This window comes from Lissotriton helveticus, chromosome 6, assembly GCF_964261635.1.
Source record: "Lissotriton helveticus chromosome 6, aLisHel1.1, whole genome shotgun sequence".
In the NCBI taxonomy this organism is placed as follows: domain Eukaryota; kingdom Metazoa; phylum Chordata; class Amphibia; order Caudata; family Salamandridae; genus Lissotriton; species Lissotriton helveticus.
The window spans coordinates 647,192,236-647,207,312 of record NC_136067.1 but is presented as its reverse complement, the minus strand read 5'-3'; the positions used below and the strand labels follow the sequence as shown (position 1 = coordinate 647,207,312).

The 15,077-nt window shown below is 44.2% G+C and overlaps 1 protein-coding gene across 2 annotated transcripts in view; it reads left to right on the top strand.

Moving 5' to 3' along the window:
- Positions 1-15,077, top strand: part of LOC144762824 (lebercilin-like) — a 2,038,162-nt gene that overhangs the window by 266,204 nt on the left and 1,756,881 nt on the right. For both annotated transcript variants that reach the window (XM_078648105.1, XM_078648106.1), the window contains one exon: positions 9,028-9,414. In XM_078648105.1, coding sequence (XP_078504231.1) covers positions 9,207-9,414 — 208 coding nt within the window. In that variant the 5' untranslated portion in view covers positions 9,028-9,206. The remainder of the gene's footprint in view (positions 1-9,027; positions 9,415-15,077) is intronic.

Below are 15,077 nucleotides of genomic sequence, written 5' to 3'. Positions count from 1 at the left end.
AAAGTTTTTGTTGCTGACGTTTCTTCATGCTCGCTTGGATCTTCAGAAAAGTCATGGAAATTGATGAAGTAGCCAGATGCAGTTCTGTCAATTGTTGGAATTGCTTCCGGATTTTCATTTGTCTTTGCATCTTTCTTTGTTTCATTAGTATAGTCTGAAGCTACATCGTTGTAGACAGGTGTTTCTTGACGAACTGTTGTAATTTGGGTTTCAAGAGGCACAAGTTCCATGGCTTTGTTGCATAGTCCTTTTTTATTCACTGCAGGTTTATCAAAAGTGATTAGTCTTTCAGTTTGAACCTCTTGGATTGAAGCAAAATTTTGTCTTCTGCTATTTCTTGGGAGTCCACTGGGCCTACTACTTATTATTGGCCACATGATTGTGGTTTTACCAGGTCGATGGATACAACTCGGTTCTCCTTTTTACCAGCAAGGGGCGGTAGTACTACTGATCTTGTACTGCTTTTCTGTAAGAAGGCCCAAATTCCTTCTTCACCGCGATCTTTTCCCTGACCAGATCCCCAATCTTTGGAATCCAGACAGATCTTGCTGGGACAGGTGGTTTTTCTTCAGTGGCCGTTGGCTTTAGCTTTATATTACTCAGACTTCTTCTTGTTTCATTTAAGTCCTGTAAAACAGCCAAACGGTCTTTGATATCAAAGGCTTTTTCTTCTACCACTGAAGTGTGCCTATCTAAGTCCTGGATATGCAATCTAGTACCGAGCAATAGTTTGTAGGGAGTGAGACCTTTTAGAGAATTTCTTGGCAGATTGTTAAGACTAGGTTGGGCACTTGTTAAATGTTTGACCCACCCATCACCCGAACCTAATACTCTCGCCGTTATAGATTGCTTTATGTCACGTTTTTTTCTTTCCACTACCGCATTTTCCTCAGGATGGAAGGGAGAAGAGTACCGCAATGTAATGCCCATGCTGGCCATGGCCTCCTTGTAAGCCCTAGAGCTAAACGCAGGACCCTGGTCAGAATGTAGCATGCCAATTGCGTATATGCCGATAAAGACTCGCAAATCTTTTATAACAGTTCTGGCGTCAGCCGAGCGCTGGGGCCACATCCAAGGAAGAACAGCTGGAGAGACTGAAGAGAAGGACTGTCCTTGCTGTGTGTTCTGGGGCTGGCATGCAGTTTGCTGATTTGACTAAGGAGAGGACAAGGGACTTTGCTGTGTCCCCCTGCATGAAAGGACTTTACTGTGTGCTGTGTCCTGAAGTAACATGTCTCCAAGGGCCGTAGGGGCTCCCTGTTGTGGAAACTCAGGGACATCAAAGTTTCCAAGTGTGTCTCAGCGACGCTGTGTGCGTTTGCTTTTTGCAACCTGAGACCTTCATAAGAATTGCACCGTGACTGTGTGCCCCGGAGCAGTCGTGACCTTTGCTTCGACTGACAGCATGACCAAAAGTGCTGTGAACGTTATCGCCATCGGCCTAGACCGTCCTCCCAAGGGGAGCCGTGAGAAATCACCGCAGCCGGCCCGAGCCTGCCTTTGCCAAGGGGAGACCTGTGAACCTTCACCATCGTGGGTCCGAGGTCCTTTGTCCAAGATTTACGGAGTCATGCCGGGATCCGATCAGCTGCGAGGACGTCGCCTGGTAGTCCGACTCTCACAGTGAGGGCAGCCGCCGTCAACTTGAAGCCGCACAGCGTGACGCCGAAGCCGTGAGGAGAGGAGAGAGAGACTGCACCCCCCAGGTAACGCTCAGCGAGCGTGCATGTGTTGCCACCTGGGGCGGAGTGCATGCATCTTTACAGCGCGACCCTCCGCTCAAGTCAGTATCGCGGCCCGTACTCGCAGAGGAGTGGCAATACCGGTGTCGGATTGTGGAGCTGCACTTTTTTTCCTTCATAACCGTATCAGGGACATATTTTGGGAGTCGCTGACCGCATTACTACTTGCATTATGGACTGCATTATTACTTGCTTTTACGACCCGCATTAGTACTTGCACTACGAGCTGCCATATTACTTGCTTTACGAACCGCATTAGTACTTGCATTATGGACTGTCTTATTTCTACATTACAAACTGCATAACATTGCATAAGGACTGCATTAGCTCATCGTGAACTACTCATTAATAACGCAATAACCTAAAAGTGATTGTTGGCCTAATAACCGGCCCAGTGAAATATTACGAATACGCATATGCTGCATGTTTTTATCGTTTGGTCTCATTGTATTTCTTCTTGATAAAGATGCCGCTATTTTCCTAAATCAGTGTGGTGTCCATTTGTGGTGTTATCACTGTGTTAATGGTAGTGTGGTTGCAAATACTTTACACATTGCCTTCGAGATAAGCCTGGCTGCTCGTGCTAAGCAATCGGGGTGAGCAGGGGTTATCTAAGAGTGTGTCCCTCCTTTCCCTGACTTAGACCCTATTTGGACTAAGGTACCTAGCTCAGCCAACTAGAGACCCCCAGTTCTAACAGTTCCCAATCGAAAGTTAGCACTTATTAAATTTAATAAGGCAACCTAATGTTATTCTATTGGAGAGGTAGTCCTTATAGTTGTGAAACATTCATATAGGAGGTTTTCACTACCAGGACATGTAAAACTCCGTTTTCAATACAATGCACCCTACCCTGTGGACTGTTTAGGGCCTACCTTAGGGGTGTCTTACATGTTTTAACCCCTTGCATGCGGGCTAATTACCCCGCGGTGCGGGGTGGTGGAGTGGCCGCGCGCGGTGCTCATGACAAGCCCAGCTCGTTACTGCACAGTGGAGCTGTGCTCATGACGAGCTGAGCTCGTCACGACTCCACTCACTCCTGTAGAACGCCCGCACAGGCGGGAATTAGCCCACGTAGGCATTCCGCGGCAGTTATGACGAGGTCAGCTTGTCATGAGCACAGCTCCACTGTGCCTCATGACGAGCTCATAAGCGTCAAAGGTGTTAATAAGTGAGATTTAGCCCTTGCAAAAGGGTTATCTTGCATTGTCGACTTCGCAGTTTAAAACTGCACTCAGGCTGCAGTGACAGGTTGAAACGTGTTTTAAGGACGACACGTGGGTCACAAGCAGCATTTAATTCACAGTCCCTGAGTACATGTAATGCCCCTTTACTAGGAATTTACAAGTACATTAAATATGGCGATTGGTTATAAGCCATTGTTATTGCTTTTAAAGAAGAGAGCAAAAGCACTTTAGCACTGGTTAGCAGTGGTAAAGTGTGCAGAGTTCTAATACAAATAAAAACAAAATCCAGACAACTGGGATGGGGAGAAGGCTAAATGTTTGGGGGAAGACTACACCAAAAGCTGTCAGGTCTAACAGTAGCCATAAATATATAATTTCTGCTTTTATCACTATCCATCCAGAAAAACTGAGCAGACGAAAGACAATCCATGTTTCGTTTTTTTAGACTGCAGGTTTAATTATGCTCCTTGTCCTACCTTAGCTGCTGGCTCCAGCAGCAGACATTGTGATCAGAGACCGTTTTTAGGTCTCGCCTGACCCAGCGCATGCGCTACTCTGGCGAGACTTTTAGTGAGGGCTCAAAAAATGCTACCTTTGCCAGCCTAGAGCTACAGTGCATGTGCGCGCGCTTAGGAGCAGAGGAACCATATGGCATACCTCGTCATGCTCATTAAGCGCCCGCAATCATTATCACTTTCGCCTGTGATCACTTTCGCTGCGACCCTTTGATGTTCTCGTTCAAAGAACATCAAATAACATGTTGTGTTAATGCTTTGCTGCTGTCCGTTTCACTTACAAACTGCTTTCTCTTTCCACAAACTGGATGTTTGTGTTCCTTTATTTTGAGATGCTTTTAGTATTACTGTCACACACACAACCACGACCATACACACAACCACAACCACACGCACAACAACACACACAAAACCACACACACAACCACACACACAACCACACATACAATCACACACAACCACACATATAACCACACACACACACACACACAACCACACACACAACCACGCACAACCACACAACCACCCAAACACACACTCAACCATAGCCACACACACAACCACACACACAACCACACACACAACCACACATAAAACAACACACACACAACCACACACACAACCACAATCACACACACAATCACACACAAAACCACACACACACACTACCACACACCCAACCACAACCACACATACAACCACACACACACACAACCACACACACATACAACCACACACACAACCACAAACACAACACACACAACCACACACACAACCACACAAACACAACCACACACACAACCACAATCACACACACAATCACACACAAAACCACACACACACTACCACACACCCAACCACAACCACATACACAACCACACACACACACACAACCACACACACATACAACCACACACACAGCCACAAACACAACACACACAACCACACAAACACAACCACACACACAACCACAACCACACACACAACCATAATCACACACACAACCACACACAAAACCACACACACACAACCACACACACAACCACACACACAACCACAACCACACACACACAACCACACACACACTACCACACACACAACCACAACCACAACACACACAACCACACACACAACCACAGACACACAACCACACACATAACCACAATCACAACCACACACACACAAGGACACACAAAACCACACACACACACACACACACAACCACACACACAACCACACACACAACCACACACACAACCACACACAACCACACATACAAACACACAACCACACCCAACCACCCAACCACATACACAACCACACACACAACCACACACAACCACACACACACAAACACACAACCACACCCAACCAACCAACCACATACACAACCACACACACTACCACACACACACAACCACAACCACACACAACCACACACAACCACACACACAACCACACACAACCACACACACACAACCACAAACACAACACACACAACCACACATACACAACCACACACATAACCACAAACACAACCACACACAACCACAACCACACACACAACCACACACACAACCACACACACAACCATACACAACAACACACACAACCACGCACACAACCACACACACACACACAACCACACACACAAGGACACACCCAACCACACCCAACCACACACAACCACACACAACCACACACACACAACCACACACAACCACACACACACAACCACTCACGCAACCACACACACAACCATACAAACACACAACCACACCCAACCACCCAACCACATACACAACCACATACACAACCATACACACAACCACACACAACCATACACAACAACACACACAACCACACACACAACCACACACAACCACACACACAAGGACACACGCAACCACACACAACCACACACACACTACCACACACACACACAACCACTCACGCAACCACACACACAAACACACAACCACCCCCAACCACATACACAACCACACACACACAACCACGCACACACAACCACACAGACAAAAACCACACACACACACAACCACACACACAACCACACAGACAACCACACAGACAACCACACGCACAGCCACACACACACACACAACCACACGCACACAACCACACACAACCACACACACAACCACATACACAACCACACACCCATAAGCACACAGACAACCACACACACACAACCACACACACACAACCACACACAACCACACACAACCACACACAACTACACGCACACACACAACCACATACACTCAACCACAAGCACACAGACAACCACACACACACAACCACTCAGAAACACACACAACCACAAACTCAACACACACAACCGCAACCACGCACACACAACCACAACCACACACACAAACACACAACCACACCCAACCACCCAGCCACATACACAACCACACACACAACCAGGCACACACAACCACACACACACAACCACACACACAACCACACGCACAGCCACACACACACAACCACACGCACACAACCACACACAACCACATACACAACCACACACACAAGCACATACACAACCACACACACACAAGCACAACCACACACACACAAGCACAAGCACACAGACAACCACACACACACACAACCACACACAACCACACACACAACTACATGCACACACACAACCACATACACTCAACCACACAGACAACCACGCACACACAACCACTCAGAATCACACACAACCACAAACTCAACACACACAACCGCAACCACACACACACAACCACGCACACACAACCACACACACACAACCACAACCAAACACAACCACACAACCACAACCACACACACACGCACAACCACACACACAGGGACACACGCAACCACACACAACCACACACACACAACCACACACACACAACCACTCACGCAACCACACACACAACCACAACCACACACACAACCCCACAAACACACAACCACACCCAACCACCCAACCACATACACAAACACACACACAACCACACACACAACCACGCACACACAACCACACAGACACAACCACACAGACACAACCACACACACACAACCACACACACAACCATACAGACAACCACACACACAGCCACACACACACAACCACACGCACACAACCACACACACAACCACACAACCACACACACACAAGCACAAGCACACAGACAACCACACACACACAATCACACACAACCACACACACAACTACATGCACATACACAACCATATACACTCAACCACAAGCACACAGACAACCACACACATACAACCACTCAGAAACACACACACACACAACCACAAACTCAACACACACGACCGCAACCACGCACACACAACCATGCACACACAACCACACACACACAACCAGATGTCAGTGCACGCTTTCACCAGGCACAGACACACCACCAGCCGTCAGTGCACGCTTTCATCAGCCACATACACACCACCAGCCGTCAGAGCACGCTTCCACCAGGCACACACACCATCAGCTGGCAGTGCACACTTCCACCAGGCACACACAAACCACCATCAGTGCACAATTTCTACAAGCACACACACCACCAGCCATCAGTGCACACAACAATTAATAACGCATTCACAATTAACTATTGTATCAATCGCAGTATGGCACACTTTACTTTTAGACATTGAAAGTGGTGGTATGCACACCGCGTTTTATTCTTTATAATCATTACTTAGTCCATAAATCTTAAACATCTTTGTCTGTTCGCGTGCGGAACTGGGCAGTGCCATGCCCTGAAGTGCACCATTTTTAAGTACAATCCTGTGGGGAGCGTCTAGTCAACGCTCCACTCCCAGACGCACTGCGCATTTCTGGATACCACATCCAACCATTAATCATCCGTTTTTAACCTTCTCCATGTTCGTCGTGTTATTCATAACAATATTAACATATTTTCATTCTCTTTGTTAGCTATTCCACATCTAAAACAAATTGTATTTGGAAAACTTCACATATTCACATGTGCCCATCCAGGCCTCCTTGTAAATAGGGTCCAATACAACCAGTAGCTTAAAGCAGCAGTTCTTTATTTCAACCCAATGCATTTCGGGCTTAGACCAGCCCTTCGTCAGGGGTAACTGAAAGTCAAAAATAACATACATTATTTTACTATGTATTTTGTTTTAAGTGAAATTATATTCATCTTGCTTTAACATTGCACATATGGCATTTTGCATGTGAATTGACAATGACCATTTCTTTAATTAACCCGATTTTTGTCTAGTGTTCATCCCTTCATTAGCATAGTGGAACTCAAACTAATATATATGTGTCTTTACATTCTTAAAAATCAGGCTTTGTTTTTTTGGGAATCGTGCCTTATACTTATCAATAGAAACGAGCAACTGGCAATTCAAACAGCATTCTTATTATAATTAGAACCCCGAACTCCAGCTTTGTGCAGCTAGCGTTTTTATAAAAAGCTTTCTGTCTACTCCCAAGCATTGTTATCCCTCTCTCAACGGACATATCATGCTGACTTGCACCACACATTTAACGGGCGCCTACCGACAGTAATTCACCTTTTAAATGGGCTGTTAAACAACCACGTGTGACCGATCAAAACAGAGCTCAGTGCGTACCTGCTTAAATGAACATCTTTTTCTCCTTGCAAAGACGCTCCCCACAGGATTGCACTTTACTTTTAAACATATTCTTCTAAAGCGCAGCATGCCACCATTGCTACAAAAATAAATACACATTTTTTTGGCCTACAATTTAGAGACTTTTGTTGCAATCGGTGTTGCAATATTTAGCAATGCCAATAGCTGAAACTTAATTAAGGCGAGACCTATTGCATTGTAAATGCTTGTTATTCAGGGATTGCAGGATACTACGTTTTCGTTTTTATGTTTTATTTTATTTTGTTTAGTAGACTTTTATAGTGATTTAACAAACAGTAACCAACGAACAGCACCCCTCCCTTCCATGCTCAAAATTATAACATAGCATATGATTAACCTGATTGTTTGTTAGATGTTTCTTGATATATACAGACAAGCCATGCATGTTATAGGACAGGCTCATCGTATTTCTCAGTTATGGTAAATAATCTTGCTGGCATCATAAAAGGTTCTCTATTGTGATATCTCCCCTGTTCATTTTCATACTGTCTTTTTTCAGTTTCTGTTGCATTTGCATCACTTACATTGTTTTGGTTTGCTTTAGCTATGGATTGATGATTTGGTGCCCAAATAGCTTTGGGTCTGTTCCTTGCGGGCAGGATCAAATGTGTTAATCACATGCATTATAATGTGCACTGGTTCAGTGTAGATGGTGACTGGAATAATAGAATACGGTTTAATCATGTCATCTGGCATGGGCAGTGCATATGGTTTGCCACATCAGCAACTGGCCATCAAGATGTATGCTCTGACTATACAATTGTGCACTTTAATGAAGGCCTTTATATTGTTCTAGTTTATCCTGCTGCTAAAATAAATACAAAATAAAAATCAAATGGCTGAAAAGTGTCATTTGTTTGTAATAAAATACATTATTTTACTTTGTTTTCCTATTAGATCCAGCTCAACGGCATCTGAATGAAGTGTAGCAATGATTCATACTAATCCAAGCAATGAAAAAGAAAACTGTGAAGAATAGGAAAACAAATACCAAGTCCCATTCGAAGTAAATTCCTAAAACGTATTTTAAAGTATGACCAACATACTTTTTAAGTATTGATAATGAAAGAAGTTTGATGGCATGTGATCAAAGAAAAATGGATGAACCAAAGTGTACACAGAACCAGGATCTTATTTATCACCAAAACTCAGAAAGCAGATATTGTTATTATTCTGATGACTTTGACAGCTGTTCACAATCTTCAGACCTGGCAAGAAATAAATACAGATCTCGATCGGCTGACTTTAAAGAACAGAGGCCAGTCACTTCCATTCCACAACAAGGTACATTCATCACCACAACTTGCATCAGTAAAAGAATGGGGTAGCAAGTGGGAATATATTGGAGAGAAATGGTGTGTAGTGTGGTTTGATAAAGTTTATTATCCGGGCATAAATCATCTTTTTTGTAACAGTTTGCAATTAATGTGAGAAGGAATGTTTAACTTTAATGGTAATATTACTAGATGAGAAAGCTGAAATCACACATTGCAGAGGTTTTTAGACTTTCTTGTATACTTAACATATATTTTGCAGGCGAGGGGATAATGTGGCAATATATTTAGGCCATGACAACGTTGACATCAAATACAGTTCAAATGGGACAATTCTAGAATGTAAAAACATCAGACTGTTGTGGTGGTACTCTGAAAACTGAACTTGTGTGCATTTTCTTACGCTATTTTAATAAGTGTTCTATCCGGCATTGGTGAAGAATTAGGGAAGGAGAAATAGTTTTATAAAAGAAAGTGGCAATGTTTAGAAAAAGTTGGTTAATTATAGGTAGGGTTTGTGGTATTCAGTTAGAACTGAATATAACTGATAAACACCACCAAAGGCACTAGTTGACTTTCAAAGAATACTGGAAAACACCCTCTTACTGCGTTAGTGCCCTCTTGTAGCAAAACAGTATTAGTGCAATTTCTTGTGATTGATACGCCCACTATGACCCACTCAAGCCATGGTAAGCACTGGGGGCCCGATTCACAAAAGTAATCTGAGACAACATCCTAACTTTACGACTTTAGGTATTCACAAAGGGCATTTAGGAATAGTAAAGTTAGGATTCCTAACTTTACTACTCCCAAAATGAGACAAAATCCTAACTTTACGACTTTCGGTATCCACAAAGGGCATTTAGGACTAGTAAAGTTAGGATTCCTAACTTTAATACTCCCAAACTGAGACAAAATCTCAAGTTTACAACTTTCGGTATTCACAAAGGGCTTTTAGGAGTAGGAAAGTTTGGATTCCTAACTTTACTACTCCTAAATGCCCTTTGTGAATACCAAAAGTCATAAAAATTAGGATTAGGTTTGTGAATCGGGCCCTAAGTATGCTCTCTTGACCAAACATCAATTGAGTTCTTGACTCCTATTGAGTTCCTGAACCCCATGGACTGTTCATTGACATTACTGTGTAGTGTCTAGCAGGTTCTCGAGTGAACTAAGAGCAGGGTGCTTGTCCAGGTCAAGAGACACAACCTTCATGTCATCCTCCACTGAGTGTGGGGTAGAGCTTTGCTTTTTGAAAAGAACATGTGTCCAGATTGAGCACAAAAAATACTGTGCCTATGGACACTTATAAAATGATCCTCCTCCAATTAAGCGCTGTACACAACACTCCTGTCTTAGTTTTACATTACAATGTAAATCTGCCTGAAAAAGCATTCCTATGGCAGCCACATTTTCTCATACAGAAGGTCAAGGACCATATTGTGAACATCATTACCAGCTATACTCCGGCCTGGAAGAGGTCAATGTGCCGGTTCTACAGAAACCGTGCTGCCTACAGAGCATACATTAACCCACAAAATCTACAAGTTTGTGTATCATTTGCAGACAGTGCTGCTCACCAACAGGAAGAAGCAGCCACTGCTCTGTGTTTCCTAGTATGTGCATCATGCAGTATAATTTGACCACAAACAGGGGCATGGGTACTGTTCTGAGTCTGTTCACAGGATACAATATGTTCATGATACCACCTCAGACTCAACAGGTTCAACTTATTGGCTCTGACAAAATTAATCTTGGACCATATGGTGCTGAAGCAAGGCTCAGCACTTGGCAAGATTACCTATACAAACTACTGTGACAATATTTAATGGAAACATATTGAGCTGTGCTTGTTCTTTTCCCTCTCCTCCCACCCCGCAAAAGTGAAAAACACTAGAACAAGTGAATGCCACACAGAACACAAGGTAATGCACCTTTGGTGACTCATATAGCAGTCCAATCACTGCTTTCAAATAAACAATTTTTCACATGCTTGATATAAATCAATGCTTAGCGGTCATCGTGCTGGCATTCAACCCCTCCTCTTCGCGCTAGCCATAGAGCCACTAGCAGTGACAATCCGTGTTACATTGGGAGACGGTATCCCATAGGGGATGGCACACACAAGGTGTCGCTATATGCAGACGACCTGTTGGTCTATATTAGAGACATTGAGAATGTGCCTCTACAATTGGCACATACCTTGGAGGGTTTTGCCACCCTTTCAGGACTGAGGCCTGCCTTAACTCATTTAGAGAGGGGAATCGAGACCCGGGGTATGTTCTCAATGATGAAAGGGTACAGTAGAAGGCAGACACATTCCGATACTTAGGCCTAAGAATATATAGGCAGTCAGCAGATTTATCTGATGGAACCGGGGCAGAACATTAACTGTCATGAGATCACAGAAGCTGTTCTTGAGTAAGCTTCCACTAACAGTAACAGGCAGAGTGGCTCTTACCAAAATGGTGACTCTTCCGCGGTTTTTATACCATTTTGCGAACCAGCTAATATATATCCCCCCTTCTTTTTCTGCTTGTTGGAGAAATCAGTCAGAGACTTTATATGGGGCAGCGCTCGGCACCCAGTAGCAGTAGCTGTAAAGAAACTATATCTGCCCACAGATCAAGGTGGCCTAGCGGCTCCAGACTTTGATCAGTACTACCTAGCCGCCCAATTGCAATCGATAGCTAGATGGCTGGCTGTCAGCCAACGCAACAACACTGCAACCACATGCACACCCTACACGTTACTGCAACTGATAAGGCTAATTCATCCTGGTGCGTATAAGTGCTTTCACAGGAGTCTATATTTAACCAGACATATCACGCCATACGCGCCTGCATTGCCCATGGAAGGGACGCCTGAATGCCAAACAACAATTGCAGAAATTGAACTTTGGGATTTGCATGAGTTGAGAAGCCAATCCCTAGGTGATCTATATCTTGACGGTACACTAATTCCATATACGACACTAGTGGAGGAAGAGTAAGTAAGTAATTTGTTTATTGTGCAGTTAAATAAAACCATTACAAAAATTAACCATCTCTTATGAGCAATAAAACCTCAGTTTAAAAAGGCTGAAAGCCACAGTTAAAAAGACTTGTTAAGATTGCGGGGCAGATCCACTCCCCCGGCCTTGGTGACACATTGTCTTGTTTCTTCATTTTTGTTAGTAGAGATTAGCAGCAGTTTGTGAGATAGGATTACCCCCTTATCAGAGTCTTGGCTACAGAGTGATGACATGCTGAAAAGTGCAAATTTAAAGTGCCTAGTGCCACCTCAACATCCATTGAATTGTGCAAAAAATATATAGTTAGCCTATTGATGCTTTCCTATGAGGCTTACATGTGCAAAAATGCTTGAAATTATGTGCTTAAAACGCTGTTACGGTTGTATGCGATGTTTTACTCGAAGATCAGCTGCAGTTACAATTTTTACCAGGCAGCAGCTTAGTTGAGTGTCTTCGCCAGAGAAGCTTGCAAGCACCTCTTGTCACGACCGTATTTGTTATTTGTTGAAAATAGGTCTAAGTAGTACCCGGCGCTCCCGCATCAGCTCACGGCAAATGGATATGATATGGACTATGTCCTCCTCTCCATCCCCGCAAAGACGGCACATTGCTGGCTTTGGAGGGCGCAGCCAAGGGGACAGATGATATGCAGATGGTAATAAACCTAACCAAAATTTCGTGGAGGAAGAGGGACTACATCCTAGCCAATTCCCCTTACACCGTTCATTAATAGCTACAGTCACGACTAAATGGGGTGACCTCATAGCTGAGCCACAAACTCATCTCACTATGCAGTACCTGCACGTCATGGGGCAAGGTGGGCACCTAATGCAGTGGTTTGCAGCCTCACTTTGACAGTACACAGCAGCCAATCTAGTGCCACTTCGACACTGCTGGGAGCAGAATTCGGGTCGCCAATTCTCAGACACGGAATGGGCCCTGGTGGTAGAAAGTCCAGTGTGCATCCCCAGAAACATGCGATTCCGACCAATTGAATACTACACAACACAGAGGGCTTATCTCACACCTGCTAAAATCAATCGGTACTTTAGCCGCATGGACTCTGCCTGCCCACGCTGCGCTCTTGCTGATGCAGATCTGTTACACATGCTCTGGGGCTGCGCCCATCTTCCCACATACTGGAAAGAAGATGCAGATACACTGTCCACCTGCACAGAGCTCGTGGTCCCTTTCGAGTGGCAGACTTACATATACATGTATACCGAAAGAACCGTAACAATAAAGTATCCTCCAGGTTCCTCGATCTGGGGATGATAGTAGCTAAAAGGTTAATTACCAGGAAATGGAAGGCGCAGGATCCCCCTCACACGCAGGTGTGGCGGCACTCCATGCTTGCATTGGCCAAGGCCAAGAATATCGTAATCCGTCGGGAGGACACTATGGGTCCCAATATCTACAAGTTGGGATGCAATGCTGGCCAAACAGTTGCAAGACCGCGGGGCGTGAGGGAGGGCCCGCCCACTGCTGGCTCTGTGGATTGAGTGTACACATGCGCAAAGCAGAACTAGTCTAACAGAATAACCGGGACGGTCGCAGTAGGCGGCAGGCATGCTTGCTCCTCAAATAGTACCGATTAGCGAGTGAATGCACAAACAGTTGTTAAAGACAACAACACATGGGATACTTTTGGTGTAGGAGCTGGCAGGGAAGGAACTCTGAGCTTGTTATACAGAACCTGTTATGTTTTGAGTTATCCCTATACCTTTATCAACAGCACCCTACACCACGAGTATGCCATAGTGCTAAAACACACTATAAGCTATAGAACCAGGGATTATACGTGGGCGCACACGAAGTCACAACTGCATTGCATAAGCGTACACTGTCTTTTATACTTAGGGAGCTTCCGCTCCACTAATCAATGCCGTACCAATGTTGTTGGACCGTATGCTGCATAACAAATGTTACCTTTCTGATATGACATGTATGTAAGGAAACTTGCTGATATAAATTGAAAATTCTGGCATTCAAATAAATACAAAATCCCATAAGCATGGCTCAACAATGTAAAATTAACTTCATTCATAGTGTGAATTGCACAGGCAAATTACCCAATGCATCTTTCTGCTCATGTCATTTCGTTACACCTCAGCTGCTGCTTCTTTTTAAAGAAAAGGTGCCTTAGCAGCTTTCTCCCTTTTGATCTTGTATCTCAGGAATAGACACCGAATAGGCAGTAGTGCCTAATGTATTAGCCCAGTCGTTTCTTGATATCTCAGGACAAAGAACAGGGTATTGCGATACAAGCTTTGAATAACAGAGTACCGAGCACCCACAATACATATCTCTGGCCCAATTAGAAAATCTTTATTCAGTTGAGTCTCCTCATCTCTCTGAAGAATAGAGTAGATGGAAGGCATGTTAAATGCTTGCCATTCACCTTTTATGTGCTACAATCAAACCTTAATGAGGAGCAAACATACCATCATCATGAGGAGGTACTAGACTGCTGAAAAGAGGAGCTTGAGTGCTGCAAAAATTAGACGGAGGTGAAGGAAAAAATAAAAAGTTACTTGTAAGAGTACATTTAGAAACAGGGTGCAGAGAAGGGAATAGGGAGCAGGAAGGAAGAAATGACAATTAGGATGAGCAAGAGATAGAAGCCTGATGCATGAATTTTCCATTCACAAAAAGTGGTC